Source organism: Oncorhynchus mykiss, chromosome 23 (genome assembly GCF_013265735.2).
Source record: "Oncorhynchus mykiss isolate Arlee chromosome 23, USDA_OmykA_1.1, whole genome shotgun sequence".
Classification (NCBI taxonomy): domain Eukaryota; kingdom Metazoa; phylum Chordata; class Actinopteri; order Salmoniformes; family Salmonidae; genus Oncorhynchus; species Oncorhynchus mykiss.
The window spans coordinates 25398554-25420433 of NC_048587.1; the positions used below are offsets into that span (position 1 = coordinate 25398554).

The window sequence follows — 21880 nt, forward strand, 5'->3', positions numbered from 1 at the left end:
TTAGATTTTTATTGATGTCAGAATGATTAGAGGGACAATTGAGTGCTGAGTACCAGGCATTTAGCAAGTTTGGTAGGCTACTAATGACCAACATCAGCATCAGACCTTGGAGAAGCCTAATTACTGTGACTAAATGGTCACCTGGAATTTGTAGGCCTTCATGACTCATGACCGCTGGTGTGGGGTCCCGAGCGCTCTGGAGCAGGTTTTCATCAAGGATCTATCTGTACTTTGCTCCGTTCATCTATCCCTCGATCCCGACTAGTCTCCCAGTGCCTGACACTAAAAAACATCCCCACAGCACGATGCTACTTCCACCATGCTTCACTGTAGGGATGGTGCCATGCTTACTCTAGACGTGATACTTGGAATTCAGGCCAAAGAGTTTAATCTTGGTTTCATCAGACCAGAGAATCTTGCTTAAGTCCTTTAGGTGCCTTTTGGACAACTCCAAGCGGGCTGTCATGTGCCTTTTACTGAGGTGAGGCTTACGTCTGGCCGCTCTACTGAAAAGGTGTGATTGGTGGAGTGCTGCAGAGAGGGTTGTCCTTCTGGAAGGTTCTCCCATCTCCACAGAGGAACTGGAGATCTTTCAGAGTGACCATCGGGTTCATGGTCACCTCCCTAATCAAGATCCTTCTCCCTCGATTGCACAGTTTGGCCGGGCGGCCAGCTCTACGAAGAATCTTGGCGGTTCCAAACTTATTCCATTTAAGAATGATGGAGGCCACTGTGTTTTTGGGGACCTTCAATGCTGCAGAATTGTTTTGGTTCCCTTCCCTAGATCTGTGCCTCGGCACAATCCTGTCTTGGAGCTCTGCGGACAATTCCTTCAACCTCATGGCTTGGTTTGTGCTCTGACATGCACTGTCAACTGTGGGACCGTATATATACAGGTGTGTGCCTTTCCAAATCATGTCCAATCAATTGAATTTACCACATGTGGACTCCAATCAAGTTGTAGAAACAAGGATGATCAATGGAAACAAGGATGATCAATGGAAACAGGATGCACCTAAATTTAATTTGGAGTCTTATAGCAAAGGGTCTGAATACTTATGTAAATAAGGAATATGTTTTTTTTTTGTAATAAATTAGCAAAAATGTCTAAAAATCTGGTTTTGCACTGTCATTATGAGCTATTCTGTGCAGATTGGTGAGGGTAAAAAATGCATTTAATACATTTTAGAAAAAGGCTGTAATGTAACAAAATGTGGAAAAAGTCAAGGCTTCTGAAAACTTTCCAAATGCACTGTATACCCCAGGAAGAGTAGCTGCTGCTGTTGTTAATCTCCATTTTAACCTGAGTTAACGTAATCAGTACCTAATCAATTAATGTTCTCATCCAGACAAAGCCTCTCATTTTGTTCAGCCCTGTTCTCTTGTTGCTTGCGTAAATAATGCTTCATGTAACAGCCATGGTGTCAGAGTAAGGAAATTGGCATGCAGGAATGATTCATGTAATGATGTGCTTTTTCTTTTACCTTAGTCTCATTAGCAATATGTTCCCTCATGAGCAATATGTTCCCTTGGTGGTTAGAGCGTTGGACTAGTAAGCGGAAGGTTGCAAGTTCAAACCCCCGAGCTGACAAGGTACAAATCTGTCGTTCTGCCCCTGAATAGGCAGTTAACCAACTGTTCCTAGGCCGTCATTGAAAATAAGAATTTGTTCTTAAATGACTTGCCTAGTTGAATAAAGATTTTTTAAAATAAATAATAATTTGAGCGATGATCTATAATCTGAGATAACTAATGTGACAAATCACATTTGCTAGTACAGTATCTAACTGAAGACTAGTGTGGCACGAAAGAGGATTTGAAATGATTCAATTCCTACCATAAATGCTGATGTATTAATGTATGAGCTGTTGTATGCTAACAAAGTGATTACAGCCATTGATGTCTCACAATGATTCAACAAGAATGCTCCTTCTTTTTTGTGATGCTATGCCTTTGGTGTGATATCATTATGGGATTACTTAAAATAAACACAGTTTCCACACTAATACAAGAATGCATGTCATAACAGGAAGAAACAGAACAGATCCTATACAGGATGTAGGCTTTTACGTGGGTAATACTGTATGTATGTAGGCAGCCTAATGTCCTTTGGGTATGTGGAGTATATATGTACTAACTAAAATAACAAACGATGTGTTGAAAAACACTTGTAATTCTGGGAATATAAGAGGGGATAAACATATCTACACACTTTTCTCCTTTATTCATGAACCTTGGCTGGAGATATGTAAAGATGTTACATGAATTATGAATAGCTTTGCTTCAGTAGAGGTTGATTGTAAGTGAAATCCTGAAGTGGTGTTTGATTTAATTCACAAGGTCACATAGAAGGAAGCAAATAATATACTGTTTACCAACAATGCCGATGACTTACAGTACATCACACCATAAACACTATTGGGACAGAGATACATACATCAAACAAACAAGGACTAACTAAACAATATACAGCAAGGAAGGATAAAGGGCAGAGAAGGAGCCAGGAAGGATAAAGGGCAGAGAAGGAGCCAGGAAGGATAAAGGGCAGAGAAGGAGCCAGGAACGATAAAGGGCAGAGAAGGAAAACTGCTTTGATAGAGGCAAAAATATGTTTTATCTTTATCAATGCACTGATCACAGAGAGACAACAGCTTTACGCTGACCCAGGTCTAGAATGCATGATAATTATTCTCAAAACTTGAGATTATCCATAGATAGCTCTCAAACCTTAAAAAGGAAAATACATTTTCCACTGGAAGTGCCAGGATGTAACCTAAACACAGCCATTCCATGAAAAGTCTATGCAAATGATTCATTTTGTTATTAGAAAAAGGCCTGTGGAATATATACAAAGGAAATGATTATCATTCCATCTGTGTTCAATAGGTTTTTCAGCTCCTAAATTGTGTGCCTCTGCGGGTTTTTTTTGACTGTCCTTGAATAGGACTTGGGAAATGAAAGCAAGACGACCATCTATCAAGTGCTATCTGTCTCTGCCAGCGCAATGGGCAGTAAATATATCAAAAAACTTTGCAAATGGTCTAGTTCATTTTTTTCTCTGCAGTATCCCCTTACTACATCTTGCTGATTTACACACTGGATTGAGTGTCACACCCAATCCCCCAATATATATTTTTAAAGTCTACAAGGCGAATGATGATTCTTTCTATGAGTGTTTACCATTTTCTTATATCATTAATGTTATCTACTTCACATGTTACAGTGTATACTTTGTTTAGCCATTTGTTTTTTACTATTCTTTATTTTCTGAGATTTATGTTGATTTCTTGAACTTTTACGTTAGGACTGTGGCTTTCAGCGCTAGCTATGTGAATTAAAATAGATATCCAACCTAAAATGGACAAACAGTAGAGGTTTGAGTAGACCATTCTTTGTTATGACAGGCCTATTCCTGCCAGGGCCTGTGGTGGTGACTCATAGTGCTGATAGGGCAGCCAGCAATAATCACCTTGCTGGGCAAACCATTCTTTGCTTCCACTTAATGAGCTGGCCTGGATACAGTGAGCAGAATTAAAAAGAGCCAAACTAAAAAAAAAGTCAGAACCAAAACGGCCAATTATTCCTCAAACTTGGACAGTAACTGCTCATTGCCAAGATTAGCAGCAGCAGAGACGTGGCCTCTAATTCCGAACAGCAAGTCAGTTCCAATATGGCTAATCAATCCATGGCTTGGGCTCCTGCAGGTGCCCAGTTGAGCTGAGGTAGTCAATCTACAATCCCTACCCAGAATTCAACTCCCGCCCGACACTCCCAGCCCCTCCCTCTTGTATACTGCAGCATCCATTGCATCACTGCTACTGATACAAACAGAGCAGAGAGAGGGACAGGGGGGATGGAGAGGGAGGGAGATGAGAGAGAGAGAGCATAAAGGCCTCACTGCTGTAGTCACATCACATCCCATTGAAAAGCAGGCTGGGGAAACAAAATGCAAAAAACCCCTGAGAAAACAGTGGACGTAGAGATTATGGCCCAGAGTGTCTAACCTCTGCTCCATACAGTTCCCAGCCATGCTAATGTCCTTCTGGAGCTTAGGGCTCTATTCAGTCTGTATCGCTGAAGTGTTACTGATTGCGCAATAGAAATGTAAAGGTAATTTCTGATTGAGCCGACATATGCAGTGTTTACCATGAATGCAGTCACCACCAATTCGGCAACATTGCCTTTAAATTTCAATCATGCTGTAACACTGAAATTCTTCGATACGAATTGAATAGATTCCTTAGACTACTTAGTATGGCTCTGCAGTAACATCAACAGTAAACAGTCTAGGGTCTTTGCCCATATTCCATACCAGGGGAGCACAGATGAAAAGCCTGATTTCTGATGCACACCCACACGGATTGGGTTACTAGTTCTAGTTCATAATGCATAACATAGGTACAAGAATCAGAATTCAAAAAGAAGGTGAGGGTTGAATCTTGTTTGCAGAGATGTTTTATAAGGCTAATTTGAGGCTAATAACGACTTCACAAATCAGTGCTAAAACAGTTCCTGGTTGTATGAGTTGGGTTTAATGAAGATGTTATATAATTACTCTTAAGAGCAAGTAGCTAATTGGGTTAGCATGTATGCCCCCTGTTTTTAGAAAAGATGCAGTAGTTTCATTGGTGTTGAGAGGGCTTGTAGTATCGATGTGTTCAATAAAGTATGTGTCTGTCATTCTGTGTGCACATGACTGTGTTACTGTAAGGCAGTCAACCATTAAATAGAGCTGGACCTTAGCTGACATTTTAACAAAGAAGGTACTATCAAAATGGCACCTTGTCAGTCAAAGATATATATGTTCATTGGTTCCAAGTGAGTCATTTGTACTCTGGTGATATAAATAAATAAACATAGGCAATTGAAGTATATTAGTTGGATATTTTTATTTTAAATTTTTTTGGGGGGGTGCCTGCACCATTCATGTCGGTAGCCCAGAAGGAAAGACAAATAAGGAGCATTGTATAATATACTGTATTCTGGAGGTGATATGGGAAGGGGAGAAAATATTGAGAACATTTACATCTTCATTTAGCAGATTATCAGAATAAAACCTACAGTAATAGTAAAGTAATGTGCTACCACACCATCAACGTTATAGAATTAGAAACCAACCAGAGAAGGAAGACAGTGAGAGCATGTAGGAGACAACATCTGCCATCACCACCCTCCAAGGAAGAACAATCATTAAACAATGTTCACTCCACCGGGATCACAGCTAAACAATCAGGCACCAGTGATCACACACACAGCTATTCACAGACCGTAGCTAAACAGATGATTAATCTGCTTGTGAATGATTGAAAATGCTATACCCCATCTCTAGCTGTCCCAATCTGTTGAGAATGAGATGATCTGAGATCCGTGGTCTTTGTTTACTCAGTCACCTGCTCCCCAGGGCCACCCGCACAGTACAGTGTGCCTCGGGCTCCCTGATGAGCCAATTGTCCACAGCATACAGTAATTGCAGCTCTCTGCCAAGTGATTCATTGCTTAATAAGTGCCAAGACCATTCCATAGTGTGCTGCGCTGTTGTGCTTTGTGCTGTTTTCTAGCGAAAGCTTGGCATCAACAAGAGCCCTGAAATGCTGAGCTTTCAGAATGGCTCTAGAAATACTGGGTAATAAGAGGACGTCTTCTGTACATATACAAAGCGTGCAACTCATTTCAAAGTTGTGGCAATTCAATCTTGATGGAAGTAAGAAGCAACTGACCGATGTAAAATCTCAACAACCCAAAACAGAGGTACAGTATGTGCTGGCACATACAACATCATTGAAGTGCTCATCATTTCACAATCCTGTTTTGGGGGAAAAGTTCAAGTATTAACTACCTGTATATATTCAAGATTGTATTTATGGTCACATTTATATTCCTGTAATCAGACCTTTATTGATTGATTCAATCTTCTGCACCGCCAAATGCCTGTCTGGCACCATGTATCATTTTCTCTGAAGGTTGTCATAGCGTTGAATAACTGACACTTATCTTAAGGGTATGGACACTTCCTAAGATTAATTCTGTCATTCTTGAGCAGAGCATCTCCTTCAGAAAACTAATTGGACTGCCTGTCATGCCGGTGATTGTGAAAAGGGCTGAACAAGGCATTGTACATCCATCTGTCTGCCTACACTGTGTATACTTATGTTTGACCTTGGAGGGTTTCATGTAATTTCAGAAGGTTTGACTCCTCTTTAACTTACATCTGTTTGACTGGCAAAAATAGGCCGCTTCAAATTGTTCTACACTTTCAATAAAAACAATTTATCAACGATAAATAAGATCAGTCTTAGACAACATTGTGTGATAAGGTTAATGTTACTTGCCTGTTGGAAAATGACACTTTCTGCTACTGCTACTATTTTTACTGTTGCTTCTAGTACTGTACAACCACACAGTGCAATCTTCAGAGAATGGATGTTTTTGATTAAATTGCAGAGGCCTGGAAAATATAATGACTCCGGGGGAAATATTTTTTGTCAACATGTATTAAATTGGCAGTCAGGTATGACAGTATGAATCCTACTTTACTCATTCCAAAATAGTATTTTCCATATTTATTACACATGCCAATGGTAATACGTAAATGAATAGATTAACTTAATCAATAGCTATAGATGTAGTACGTCTGGGCCTGCTCGGGTTGTGAATGATTTCATTTGGTTGGGATAAAGCTCGGTGCTTCTCCCAGCAGTGAGAGATTTAGTTTCAGTGCCCGAATGGAATCGGATGATGGCATCCAGGGATTACAGCAGAGGATGAGGAAATCAGACATCAGAAACGACTCACATCCCGACTACTAGATGGACATACTGTATCATGTTAGGGAATACCCTTCACTATGCACTGAAACATACAGATGTTCATACTTTTTATATACATTAGTCTGATGTCACATCCAGTACATTTCAGAGGAAATGATTTATGGTGCTATGAGAATTATCAGACTGTACTGTGCGCTTCCCAAACAATCCATCTGGAGTCTATGGCTAGCGACTGCCCTGGATTATCAACGGACAAATTGAATGCCGGCGAATTGGCAGTAGTCCTGAATCATATTATTAACTTGAAATCACTTTTATGGGATCAAAATCCAATGTACCAGATTGTGCAGAGTCATGGTTCATATTTGAGCTGCTTCATTCATGTTCAATTTGTGATACCCACAATTAAGACTGGTTTGAATGTTATTCAATCTCTTAAATCCTGGTACTCTAAAAGCTAAACCGAAATAGGGTTGAACCATCTTTCCACAGTAGCTTCAAATTCTAGTATTTTCCTTCTCTAAGAGAAGGAAAATATCACAGAACATTTGTGGCACCTTAATTGGGGAGTATGTGAACACCTGCTCGCCGAACATCTCATTCCAAAATAATAGGTATTAATATAGAGTTGGTCCCCCCTTTAATGCTATAAGAGCCTACACTCTTCTGGGAAGGCTTTCCATTAGAAGTTGGAACATTGCTGCGGGGACTTGCTTCCGTTCAGCCACGAGCATTAGTGAGGTCGGGCACTGATGTTGGGTTGGTCAGGGTTCTGTGCAGGCCAATCAAGTTCTTCCCCACCTATCTCAACAAACCATTTCTGTGTGGATTTTGCTTTGTGCACAGGGCCATTGTCATGCTGAAACAGGAAAGGATCTGCTGCCAAACTGTTGCCACAAAGTTGGAAGCACAGAATTGTCCAGAACACCATTGTATGCTATAATTTAAGATTGTGTTTTATTATATATTATTGTGTTAACTCAATGTTATTGTGTTGTTTGTGTTGCAGTGTGGAGCTGGACTTCAAGCAGCAGGAGGACAAGTTACAGCCCCTGATTAAGAGACTGTGCCCCTTGGACAACTCTCAATACCCTGCTCTGCCTTACCCCCACGAGGTGTTCACTTCAACCCCCAAACGCAAGTCCAAGACAGAGTCCAAAAAGCATGGTCGCTGGAAACTCTGGTTCCTTTAACTTAGGGAAGATCTTGGCTTTTGGAATGGACTTTTGGATCTGTTTTTACACATCTATCTTCCCTCAAAGGGATCTATCACAACAGTAGATGTTCTGCTCCAGGGAACGGATAATCTGATAACAGTAAATCATCTAAATCAGGATTCTAAGTTTGAACTGCACTAGAAATCAATGGGGGATTTTTTTTAAACAATCTTAGCTCTGCCAAGCCTTCAGTTTTTTGTTCAAAACCGGAGAAGGTCAACTTATACCCTGGCTAAAGGTTAGCAGAACTACATGGTGAGACTGGATATATTTTTGTCATCATGAAATGTAGCCCACAAATATGAAGATGGATATTATTTATTTACCGGGCAAATGTTTCTCTCACTTTTTAAAAATGATTTCCAATGGCACACCTTTTTGGTCTCTGCTTGACCAGAAGAGGAATCACCATGTGGAAGGCCTGTTTCTCTAAAAATATACTTTAATCGTACATCAGCCTGTTGGAAAAGCACAAACATTTGGAGACTGAGAACATCATGGAAGAAGAAGTTATATACAGTACATTACACTATATTAGTGAACCGACTCTACATGAACCCTTCTTGCCTCTTCTCTCCAGTCTTGAGAGAGCCCAGTTACTCTCTCTCCCCTTCCTTTCCCTTTGTCTCTTTCCCTTTTTCTGTCTGTCTCGCTCTCTCTCTTTCTCTTTCTCTGCACACAGACATGCACTTCAGGAGTATGTAAAGGAAGATTGCGATATATGGGATCCTCGACTGCTTTGTTTTTTAGAAACAGGATATAGTCAAGGTTATAGTTCTGTTCCAATAGCTGTTCTAATCCATCAATGTGCAGAAATAGGGGTTGAATCCAAGATTTGACTATTGCATATAGAAAAAAATATAGACTTATTTTAACATATTAAAGTTTGTTGATTATCTTATATAACATATTAACGTTTCTTATTACTGTGTTATTCAACATGCAGCAGACTATTTTATGAAAATATGATTGAATTTCAGTTGAAAAAGTAAGCATGGTTTTGACACTTCTTTATCAATTCACATGCACAAAGCTGTCATTGCCTTTCACTTACACACAGGTTAACATCTCACTAACTTACTCTAACCCACAGAAAGGAAATGTACTGTAAGGACAGGACGAAATGCAACACTATTCTCTCTGGAATATGCATTTCACATTATAAACTGGGTGGTTCGAGCCCTGAATGCTGATTGGCTGACAGCCGTGGTATATCAGACCGTATACCACGGTTATGACAAAGCATTTATTTTTACTGCTCTTATTAGGTTGGTAACCAGTTTATAATAGCAATAAGGCACCTCGGGGCTTCGTGGTTTATGGCCAATGTACCACGGCTAAGTGCTGTATCCAGGCACTCCGCTTTGTGTTGTGTGTAAAGAACAGCCCTTAGCCGTGGTATAATGGCCTTATTGCTTAATTCTAACTCACTTGGCTCAACTGATCATCATCACAGACCATATGGTCCTTCACGTAGTGCCATAATTCTGCAACTCACCAATAATTTTGATTAACATTGATCAGCACCTAACACCTTTGCTTACTCTCTCCTATATGATTACATTAGGGGTGGAATCAAGTCACGACCCAGACGTAGCAATCCATGCACTGAACTTACAACAATAAAGAAGGGCTATTTACAGTATACATAAGCATGTAGGGTATTCAATCTTTATCTTTGACGAATAGTGACTTTGGATCAGATGGATTCATTTGATGAAGCAACTTAAACCATCCACTTATTGCACCTAATATTTATAGATAATCATTTAAATCTCACATAAACAATGTCACACTGACAGCAAGTGATTCAATCACACATTTGATCTTCTTGGCTGGGTTACCAGGTCCTTCAATATTACTGTACAGATGGAGGAACTTAATTTGAGCCAGTTTGCCACTGAAAGAAAATACACCTGCAGAAATAGGCAATGTGAATGTGGAATATAATTAATTACATTTTTTTTGTAGGGGTTGATAGATTTTTCATTAGGGCAAATCAAGTATGACATTTTAAAGTGGAAATTACAAACTTTAGAAGCCATTTTAAACATCAAATACACAAGTGTACATTTCTTGCTGTGCAGGAAAGTTATCCTCAACAAAACAGTGATCAAATGAAGATCCTACATCTGTAGCATATTGAAGGACACCTTAAGGAAGTGCAATTCATTGATTTGCAATATTATGCATTTTGTACTGTTTTTACCTTAAAACAAATGCATTTTCAATAAAACCAATATAATTGTAAGAGGTGTGCTGACATTATTCTAAACTATGTGAATTGCAAGGCAGAGACAATATGATGCAACACAATGTTGACGGAACACAATGTTGACGGAACATACAGTTGAAGTTGGAAGTTTACATACACTTAGGTTGGAGTCATTAAAACTCGTTTTTCAACCACTCCACATATTTCTTGGTAACAAACTATAATTTTGGCAAGTCGGTTAGGACATCTACTTTGTGCATGACACAAGTAATTTTACATGAGGAAGAAAAATTATATGGATCTATTGAAGCAACATCTCAAGACATCAGTCAGGGAGATAAAGCTTGGTCGCAAATGACTCTTCCAAATGAACAATGACCTCAAGCATACTTCCAAAGTTGTGGCACAATGGCTTAAGGATATTAAAGTCAAGGTATTCGAGTGGCCATCACAAAGCCCTGACCTCAAACCTATTGACCATTTTTGTGCAGGACGGAAAAGCATGTGCGAGCAAGGAGGCCTACAAACCTGACTCAGTTACACCAGCTCTGTCACGCTCAACTTATTGTGGGAAGGTTGTGGAAGGCTACCTGAAATATTTGACTCAAGTTAAAAAATTTAAAGGCTATGCTGCCAAATACTTTGTGCATGTAAACCTCTGACCTACTGGGAATGTGATGAAATGTGATGAAAGAGATAAAAGCTGAAAATCATACTCTCTACTATTATTCTGACATTTCACATTCTTAAAATAATGTGGTGGTCCTAACTGACCTAAGTATTTAGACCATCTGAGAACCAATTGGTACATCAACGTGCTACTGTACAGCTCCCCATCCATGCTCTCTTCCTTGTCTTGTTGATAAAGACTCCTAGCATGAACAGGGCTCAGCTGCAGTGTTGGATTGCTTTGAGGTCTGCATAGTCACTCTCAGAAGTCTCTCTCTCTTTCTCTAAATGTGATTGGCTCACTCTCTGGCAGGGCCACAACTGGCATGCCCTGAGGCTGGCCAGTTTCCAGCCTGCCACTTGCTGCCCAGATGCCGTCAGCTTGGACGACTAAACTCAAGGGTGTAATTTCCCTCTCTCTTCCTCTCTACCTTCCTATATCTCTCCATCCCTCACTTCCCCCAGCTACAGTACAGTGAAACCATGGTTACCATGGTGAAACAGGTTGGATCATTGACACAAGCTCAGTGGCTCAGGTCCCTAAGAACCATTATAGTGTCTGAGTTCAGCTGGGCTTTTTTACGTGTCACCTTTCCATGCAAAATAAAATGGAATAGAATATCGCCCTTCATCATCCACATCCCCCAACTGGAGGTAAAAGTCGGGCAATGATGACATGTCTGCCCATCCTCGCTCTATCCACTACCAGCATATCTTGGGCTCTATTCATTCAGATCTGCTTTAGCCGACATCCGCATAGCGGTTGTTTTGACAGTGTCAGAGGTAGAATTACATTAGTGCTGTCCAATCCACAATTGGTTCCTGGCATTATACCTTAGTTAGTGTCCTGTGTACATCACAGTACCATTCACTTTCAATCTCTTTTACCAAGCTGACCCAGTACCGTGACCACTACTGCTACTAACCATAACACACATCAGTGAATAAATATTATTTTTGGGGGGCCATTTGAGACGAAAGCATGGCTGGTAAATCCATTTGTTCTATCTACTGTAAGACTGCCTACATCACACCGAAGGGTTTCTACTCAAGCATAGAATCCCTTAATCCCATAACTACTGGCAGATTAAGATGCACTTTGGGTAGAGTTGGAGCCCCACACTGGAGGTAACAAGGCAAAGTGGTTTACAATTCAATACCTATGACAGAAACCACCACTATAATGTCACACAACAAAGCATCAATGTTTTCCCATTTCTGTCTGGTATGCTTTTTTTTAAATATGATTTGAACCTTTATTTAACTAAGCAAGTCAGTTAAGAACACATTCTTATTTACAATGACAGCCTACCAGGGAACAGTGGGTTAACTGCATTGTTCAGGTGCAGAATGACAGATTTTTACCTGGTCTGCTCAGGGATTCGATCCAGCAACCTTTCGGTTACAGGTCCAACACTGTAACTACTAGGCTACCTGCCGCCACCCATATTTTAGTGTGGAGATTAATGTCTTAGGTTGTCATTTTTCCAAAACCATAAAGTTGTGTTGTTAGGTCATAAAAAACTGGCATATAAAGCATTTAACTGTGTCGGCTTAGTTGATGGCGCCACATCGTTTGCTTGGTTATTCCTAGTAAAGTAGATCATCTTACACAAATGCCCCAGGCAGTGTTGGAAGTGGGTCAGCCCTTGCCAGAACTTGATTTCCAACTAGTTTGAGTAATAATATTTAGAAGAACTATGTAGTGTTTACCTAAGCAAGAAAACTGAAGTTATAGTCAAGTATTGGATGACACTGGCACCGGAAGCTCCAGGCCACTGCCCTTCCCAAAGAGTATACGTGGTGCCACCCAAAGAGCACTGATCTCACAGACATGACTCACACAGTCAACACTGATATGGATACATCACTATCTTTTGGTTACATATATAGTATATACATATATACAGTACCAGTCAAAATTTTGGACACCTACTCAATCAAAGGTTTTTCTATATATTTACTCATTTCTACATTGTAGAATAATAGTGAAGGCATCAAAACTATGAAATAACACATATGAAATCATGTAATAACCAAAAAAGTGTAAAACCAATCAAAATATATTTAATTGTTGAGATTATTCAAAGTAGCCACCCTTTGTCTTGATGATAGCTTTGCACACTCTAAACATCCCTTAAAACAGCTTGGAAAATTCCCGAAAATCATGTCATGGCTTTAGAAGCTTCTGATAGGCTAATTGACATCATTTGAGTCAATTGGAGGTGTACCTGTGGATGTATTACTCAGTGCCTCTTTGCTTGACATCATGGGAAAATCTAAACAAATCAGACCTCCACATGTCTGGTTCATCCTTGGGAGCAATTTCCAAACGCCTGAAGGTACCAAGTTCACCTGTACAAATGCAAGTATAAACACCATGGGACCACACAGCCATCATACCGCTCAGGAAAGAGATGAGTTAAGTCTCCTAGAGATGAACGTACTTTGTTACGAAAAGTGCAAATCAATCACAGAACAACAGCAAAGGTCCTTGTGAAGATGCTGGAGGAAACAGGTACAAAAGTGTTTATATCCACAGTAAAACGACTCCTATATCGACATAACCTGAAAGGCCGCTCAGCAAGGAAGAAACCACTGCTCCAAAACCACCATAGAAATGCCAGACTACGGTTTGCAACTGCACTTGGTGACAAAGATCGTACTTTTTGGAGAAATGTCCTATGGTCTGATGAAACAAAAATAGAACTGTTTGGCCATACTGACCTTCGTTATGTTTGGAGGAAAAAGGTGGAGGCTTGCAAGCGAAAGAACACCATCCAGCACCAGCATCATGTTGTGGGGGTGCTTTGCTTCAGGAAGGACTGGTGCACATCACAAAATAGAAGGCATCATGAGGTAGGAAAATGATGTGGATATATTGAAGCAACATCAAGACATCAAAAGCTTGGTCGCAAATGGGTCTTCCAAATGGACAATGACCCCAAGCATACTTCCAAAGTTTTGGCACAATGGCTTAAGGTCAACAAAGTCAAGGTATTGGAGTGGCCATCACTAAGCCCTGACCTCAATCCTATAGAAAATTTGTGGGCAGAACTGAAAAAGCGTGTGCGAGCAAGGAGGCCTACAAACCTGACTCATTTACATCAGCTCTGTCAGGAAGAATGGGCCAAAATTCACCCAACTTATTGTGGGAAGCTTGTGGAAGGCTACCCGAAATGTTTGAACCAAGTTAAACAATTTAAAGGCAATGCTACCAAATACTTATTGAGTGTATGTAAACTTCTGAGCCACTGGGAATGTGATGAAAGAAATAAAAGCTGAAATAAATCATTCTCGCTACCGTTATTTTGACATTTCACATGTTTAAAATAAAGCGGTGATCCTACCAGACCTAAGACAGGGAATTTTATGGTCGTCATGACAGATGCCCAGGATTAAATGTCAAGAATTGTGAAAAACTAAGTTTACATGTATTTGGCTAAGGTGTATGTAAACTTCCGACTTCAACTGTATGTTTCGGGCCATGTTAGAGAGATGGTAACTCTGCAGATCCACCAAGGCAGACCAACAGCAGTCATAGGACAAAGTCACCTAGAGGGGGACAGCCAGTCGGAGTCTCTATTAGCTGGCAGTGGGAAAGATGCTGTACATGGAGAGATGCAGAGGAGGAACGACCAAGGAGAAATTAGGAGAGTGAAGAGGTGAGATCAGAGGGGAGATACGCTTTGGTTAGAACCCAAATTGAAATATCACTGAAAATTCACTTGACTTTTTATATAGAAAGAGAGGCTTATCTGGTCAGAATGGGGCCATACCTGCATGGTCATCATGACAGATGCCCAGTAGAGCATCAAAGCATTTAATGGTGGAACTCTGTGCAGCACTTCCCCCTGACAACATCATTGGTTCATCCCCCACACCCTCATACAGCAGCCCTCCTGAAGCATGGGGTTATCACTCCATCTACGACAGCACTTTACAGAGTTACACTATATATACAAAAGTATGTGGACACCCCTTCAAATTAGTGGATTCGTCTATTTCAGCCACACCCATTGCTGTCAGGTGTATAAAACACACAGCCATGACATCTCCATAGACAAACATTGGCACTAGAATGACCTGACTGAAGAGCTCAGTGACTAGCAACGTGGCACAGTCATAGGATGCCACCTGTCTAGAAGCAACAATGGCTCAGCCACGAAGTGGTAAGCCACACAAGCTCACAGAATGGGCCCGCAGAGTCCTGAAGCACCATGTGCAATGCCAAGCGCCAGCTGGAGTGGTGTAAAGCTCACCACCATTGGATTCTGGAGCAGTGAAGTGATGAATCACTCTTCACCATCTGGCAGTCCTACAGACATATCTGGGTTTGGCAGATGCCAAGAATACGCTACCTGCCCGAATGCATAGTGCCAACTGTAAAGTTTGGTGGAGGAGGAATAATGGTCTGGGGCTGTTTTTCATGGTTCGGGCTATCCTCATTAGTTCCAGTGAAAATAAATAAATTATATAGCATATAATGCCATTCTAGACAGTTCTGTTTTTCCAACTTTGTGGCAACAGTTTGGGGAAGGCCCTTTCCTGTTTCAGCGTGACAATGCCCCCATGCACAAAGCGAGGTCCTTACAGAAAGTGTTTGTTGAGATGCGTGTGGAAGAACTCGACTGGCCTGCACAAAGCCCTGATTTCAACCCCTGTGGGATGAATCTAGTGGAAAGCCTTCCCAGAAGAGTGGAGGCTGTTATAGCAGAAAAGGGGGAACCAAGTCCCCCGAAAAATGATGTCCCTCCCACCTCTAAAACCAAAGTTGCGCCCTTGCTGAAGAGATCACAAAGACAGAAAGAGACAAGGAGAATCAGGGTTACAATGAGAATGTCAGAGAGATACAAAGTCTGTGAGAGATACATAGATAGAGCCAGATAAAGAGAAAGAAAGACATATACTTTCCTGAATTCCTGAGCTAGAAACCCTCTCCATCAAGAGAGAGACCAGGAAGAAGCTTTCTCCCCCAGTGAAAGAGAATAATGTATTCGAGTTCCTATATTCAAAACCACATGAATATTGCATGGAAACAGAAAACAGAACCGAAAACAGGAATTTACAGGAGATAAATTCAAATGTACTTGTCATGATAGTGTATCTGTCATATTCACCTAATCTTCATGTCCCTGAAATGACAAGTTTAAGAAAGAATGTCAATCAGTGGAGGCTCCTCAGCGGAGGAAGGGGAGGACCATCCTCAGTGAAATATCATAAAAATAAAAATTGTGAAACATTAAAAAGTTATCATATTTAAATAAAACTATATTAAATATATTCATATGTCACCAAATAATTGATTACATAATTTCTTTTTTGCAATGAAGGTCTACAGTAACTTCAACAGCACTGTCTGGGGTAGCGCCATGGTACATTGACATCAATACAAAACCTAGGAGGAATTTGGATACATTGTTGGATAGAGATAACATGAAAGGTGATAGTTGAGAGCATTTTTTGGTTATTATTCAATTCAAATTAGTTTTTTCAGGTTACAGTAGACTGAATAGGTATATTATAAATTGTTTCATTGGTCTAGAACTTTATTTTTGTGTCCAGTTAGTGCAATTGTCTTTCTAATTTCAGTAACTACTGTACCAGCGTGAAGTTTTCTACACCAGAATGGTAGAATGACCAACGAAGAACCCCTTTCATTCTCTGGCGTACACGGAAAAGGTGCGAATTAAAAGCGAGGGTCGACCGCTGCCTGAGATCAGTTTCATGAAGAAAGATGAAAAGGTGAGCTCGTTCAATATCACCTGGTATCAAAAGTATAGCTGGTTAACAGGGAGCCTGTATTAATGGTCTTGCCTGCGTTTTTGGGCATGCAATAATTTGCTTTTAGAGGACACGACGAGATGGAAAGTTCCGCCGACAAGGAGTTTTGCCGAGGTAATTGAACGTTACGATGCTTTACTTGCTGAACAAATCAAACTTTCGACTGTCTTTTCTGGGATGTCGAAAACAATTCCGAATGATTTGATAGCTTCCATCGCATCATCCATTAAAAGATTAAAGAGAGTTTGACGCAGCACATTTTTTTCGTGTGTGCTCAAGTAGACTTTCCACTTTCCTCCGGTATTTATTTCCCAAAGATGATAACACAGACACAAGCAAAAACGAATGATATATATGTTGCAGCAACCTAGACTACACCTAAACATTAGAAATCTGAAATGATGTATGGGATGAAAACAATACTATTTTTCAGTCTAGGCAACTAATTAGAGCAGCTGCATACAGCCTATGCGCCCTGTCCATGTGGTCAGGGTAAACTAATTGGTAACGTATTTATAGTCCATTTGTGTGCCAATTAGAAAATGTGAATGTGGTCAAATTTAGTTTATATTCCAAATTGGGCTGGCTAGGCTGCCTATACGTTTTTAATCCAAAATGATTAACTGGAATGAATGAATCAACATAATAGTGATGACGGATGTGAGTAAATGTTTTACAAGGCCTACAGTTGCATAGGCCTGCATAATGCAAACATGCATAAAGCAAGCTCAGCCCTGTGAGTTCTATTGTCTATCAGGTGTGGTCTGGGTAGAGGAAATCCCCTTCCTAATTTAGTCTAAATATAATTTATATGAACAAGTATAAGGTTGCTGCAGTTTGACAGGGTTTACATCCCCCCCAGGGCCAGGAGTTTTTTTTTCTTCAGTTTAAAAAAATCATGTGATCTAATTATGATCAACTGGTCCCATCATATCCCATATAAAACCTTTTTACAACTGATTATTCACTGTCATACCTTATAGGGTCCAGAGTTTTCCTAGTTATGTTAACATTTAAGGAAAAACAGGATGATCAGGGCTTTATTCAGGAAAGTTTCTTGGTCTACTTTGATGTGTCAAGTGGGCGAGGTGCTGTGTTTGACTTTATGAATTTTGAGATGTCTGAATTTAAGTTTATAGAGAAAGTCATTGTCCAAACCTACGATGGTGCAGCTGTAATGGAATGTATCTGCTTTTTGTCTGCTATATGTCCCCTCCTGTTCCCTGATTAAGAGGTGATGACTACTCCACCCTACTACCTTTGTCAAATTTCTCCTGACATGAACTGAAGCCACGTCTCATGTGCCCGCACATCCACTGGCACATTGAATGTTTCCCCTCCAAGTACTGTGAGTACCCCTATACATTTTCACTCATTTCTTTATGTAGAGTCAATCACATACGCATACACAATCACATTTTTACACACAAATGATTTTACTCCTTGCTTGGACGAACTCATTCGTAGCTCTTTTGTCTAACTGTGTAGTGTGTTGTGTTATGTTTTTGTCTTCCCAGTCAAATCCTGTCCTGCGCTGGTCAAGCCTTTGAACACCTCAACTCAGGCCCTCATTCAATCACTGCTGTGATCCCTTTCCAACAGTGTAAGTAGCCCTCGCATTCCTATTCCCCATAATATGGTACTATAAATGTCTTTATTAAATGCTTTAGGTTAAAATAATTAGTCTTTGATGATTTTTGAAACACACTTTGTCGTCTCCGTGCGTTACGCTCCTATACTGTGGGTCACCCATCCTCCTCAATGTTTCAAGTCACCAGCCTCCACTGATGTCAATACATTTGTTTCCTAAACAGTACATGGTCCTGTGGTGTTAATAGAATTGATGGTAGATGATAAGGGTGTAGTGGCATTTTGGGTATGGGATGAAAGGAAAGTGTTCAAGGGGGTAGAGCTATGAGCTAAGGTTCTAAGGCCCAGCTCACCCTGTAGGTAATTTAGTCTCCATTTGTCCAGAACAGAATCTGCATAGGTCAGGATGGGGGGCAGGCCGAGTCTCTAGGAGACCAGCCAGTAGGGCAGAGCCAGCAATTTGGGGAGAGTTTAATCAACACAAACAATGCCAACAATCAATGGGACATAGTTCAAGTCTGAGGTTAAAGTTAATGCTGCAATGTTTTTTTACCTGGGCAAGGCAGGTATTGCCCCTCCTGCCAGACATAGACCAAGGTGAGCCAGCCTCAGCTTCCGATGGCCCTTCAGGTGATGGGGACTCAGCACGGGCATCTGTTTCCAACAATGTGTCTGTTAGTATGGGGTCTATCAGCAACACGGGTACAATCACAGACATCAGCATGGCCATCACAAGCCCAGACACATACAAAGTCACATCACTGCTGAAGCCAAAATCAACTGTATTTGATTGTTGACTGAGATACATGTGGTTTCTCACCTCTTTTACCAGGTGTCGTAGCTGATGTGTTTGGATGAGGGGTGTGAGGTTGCTGGCCAAGTCCATCCATACCCGGTAGTACTGTGAAAGGTCTGTCTAAAATGGGCAAAGGTCATACAACTAGATATGACAGTACGCTGATTTATCTGTGCACTATACACCAAATAAGAAGGTTTTGTGCTCTAGAAGTTCAAAAGTTCAAGCAAAATATATGTTTTTGGCTCTACAATCAGAATGTACTGTAAGTTAATAAGGTGTGATGGGATAAAAATATCTACATTTGAGAGTAGAACTTGATCTAGTGTTGACATTGAGCACACTCTTTCCCATGTAAGTCAGTAGAGACCAGAACATACCAAATGTCATGTGCTCACAGCTCAGTGTGTGCTGGAGGGAGAAAGATTGATAGGTGTCTTAATAACATTAATCACAGCAAACCTATTTAACAGTTTAAAACCCTGGTAGCACATGGTATTTGTGGATCAAGAGTCACTGGAGGAAATACCATGGGTCACTGAGACTGAAAATAATTTCAACCTTCTCATATTATTGGTGCGGAATCTACAGACTGACGTTACATGTGGAAGGAAGTAGGTCCTCTATGTTGCTTTTCATATCTCAAAACCAAAACCAGGCAGTTATTTGAAAGATGACTTGGCTGATCTAATTTGTAGAGAGCAGAGAAATCAAGCTTGCTTCATCAGCAAAACAAAACAGCCCTTAATGGAAAATGTACCGATGTGGTAATAAATAAAATGCCAACAGATGAAAACCTGAAGTCTCACCATTAATACAATTCTGTTAACAGTAATTGCAGTCATCTTGAGACATTTTCTGACAACATGCTGAACTCAAATGACATGTATAAAGTTAGAAAAAGATGCCTTACTGCTGGCTGCTTGAGGAGGAATCCAAACTCTTAAAACACAAAGAAACAGTCCAGGTCAATCTGCAGTGATGTGCTGGTGTAGCTTTACTGTATCTATCACTCACTTACACTTTATGTATTTACTATTATTGAACACATCCCTTTAATCATGATTTCAGACATTTTTAAGTCCAATCCTAGAATGCTGTGTACAGTATCATGTGACACCAAGCAGTTCCTCAAATCTGGGATAGAATCTGTGTGCGTTTCCCGGAATTAGGAACCTTATGATTGTCATATTGGATTTAGATTCAAAATAAAAAGAGAGACAGTTTGTCAAGACGAAACTGAATTTTAAACCTGACACAAACGACTTAAAAAGTCAAAGCCATCCTTACAGTTCATGAAATAATAATGGACTGCTTCGGAACAGCAAGCTTTAAAAGCTAGCAGTCGCCCTGCCCCGCCCCCTTTGGTTAATGTTGCAACCTCGGACAACAATTTCCCGGAAAGCCCAATTCCCCCTTCTAACCACTTGTGAAATCCCCTCACAATGATCTCAAACTGTGTTTCTAATACACAATTAAATAAAAAACAGACAACCCCTTGCTTATCTGGAAACTTGGGTATGTTGTGGTGGACTGTCATTACAATTGCTTCACGGAAACCTGGTAAAAGTATGTTTAGTGTGGCTAGCCACGGAACGGTTCTGAATTTACTGTCAGCTTGCAGTCAACGCTATAACTAGGCAGGTTCTGTCAACACTACAACTAAGCACGGCAAACCTGCCTAGTAAAAGCGTGTTGGTGATTTCTCAAGTATCATCAAAATAAATCAATCACGGCACATTTTTAGACTCATTCAGCAGTTTTTGCCTGGTTAAGTACAATACATTGGAAATGAATGTTGAAAGTTCAATTTATATTCCTAAAACTTTGAAAATGATGATGTCGCTGCTTCCTGTTGACAAGACATTTTGATAATTACCTCCCAAACACAGTTTTAAAGTGACCTAATCAATATGCAAAAACAGTTTGATGTATTGAAAACATAAAATGTTCTCTCTACATATAATGTCAAGCAAAAAAAAGAAACGTCCTCTCACTGTCAACTGCATTTATTTTCAGCAAACTTCATGTGTAAATATATGTATGACCATAACAAGATTCAACAAGTGAGACATAAACTGAAGTGATTCTCATCCTCATGGACTGTACCAGATTTGCCAGTTCTTGCTGTGAGATGTTACCCCACTCTTCCACCAAGTTACCTGCAAGTTCCCGGACATTTCTGGGGGGAATGGCCATAGCCCACACCCTCCGATCCAACAGGTCCCAGACATGCTCAATGGGATTGAGATCCGGGCTCTTCGCTGGCCATGGCAGAACACTGACATTCCTGTCTTGCAGGAAATCACTCACAGAACGAGCAGTATGGCTGGTGGCATTGTCATGCTGGAGGGTCATGTCAGGATGAGCCTGCAGGAAGGGTACCACATGAGGGAGGAGGATGTCTTCCCTGTAACGCGCAGCATTGAGATTGCAGGCAATGACAACAAGCTCAGTCCAATGATGCTGTAACACACCGCCCCAGACCATGACGGACCCTCCACCTCCAAATCCATCCCGCTCCAGAGTACAGGCCTCGGTGTAACGCTCATTCCTTTGACGATAAACGCGAATCCGACCATCACCCCTGGTGAGACAATACCATGACTCGTCAGTGAAGAGCATTTATTGCCAGTCCTGTCTGGTCCAGCGACAGTGGGTTTGTGCCCATAGGCGAAGATGTTGCCTGTGATGTCTGGTGAGGACCTGCCTTTACAACAGGCTTACAAGCCCTCAGTCCAGCCTCTCTCAGCCTATTGTGGACAGTCTGAGCAGTGATGGAGGGATTGTGCGTTCATGGTGTAACTTGGGCAGTTGTTGTAGCCATCCTGTACCTGTTCCG

General features: G+C 40.8%; 1 protein-coding gene and 2 long non-coding RNA genes across 3 annotated transcripts in view; 2 read left to right on the top strand and 1 right to left on the bottom strand.

Moving 5' to 3' along the window:
- LOC110502488 (inhibitory synaptic factor 2A) overlaps positions 1-10224 on the top strand; it is a 29405-nt gene extending 19181 nt beyond the window's left edge. Inside the window, exon 4 of the mRNA XM_021580538.2 lies at positions 7777-10224. Coding sequence (XP_021436213.1) covers positions 7777-7960 — 184 coding nt within the window. The 3' untranslated portion in view covers positions 7961-10224. The remainder of the gene's footprint in view (positions 1-7776) is intronic.
- Positions 10225-16464: 6240 nt separating this feature from the next.
- Positions 16465-19989, top strand: LOC110503058. Its single transcript, XR_005039166.1, has 5 exons — positions 16465-16766; positions 17885-18000; positions 18170-18255; positions 18809-18916; positions 19075-19989. It is a non-coding gene; the product is annotated as an uncharacterized LOC110503058 (long non-coding RNA).
- Positions 18811-20046, bottom strand: LOC110503059. Its single transcript, XR_002470430.2, has 3 exons — positions 19952-20046; positions 19063-19158; positions 18811-18896 (listed from the first exon to the last, which is right to left on the bottom strand). It is a non-coding gene; the product is annotated as an uncharacterized LOC110503059 (long non-coding RNA).
- Between the last annotated feature and the right edge of the window lie 1834 nt (positions 20047-21880).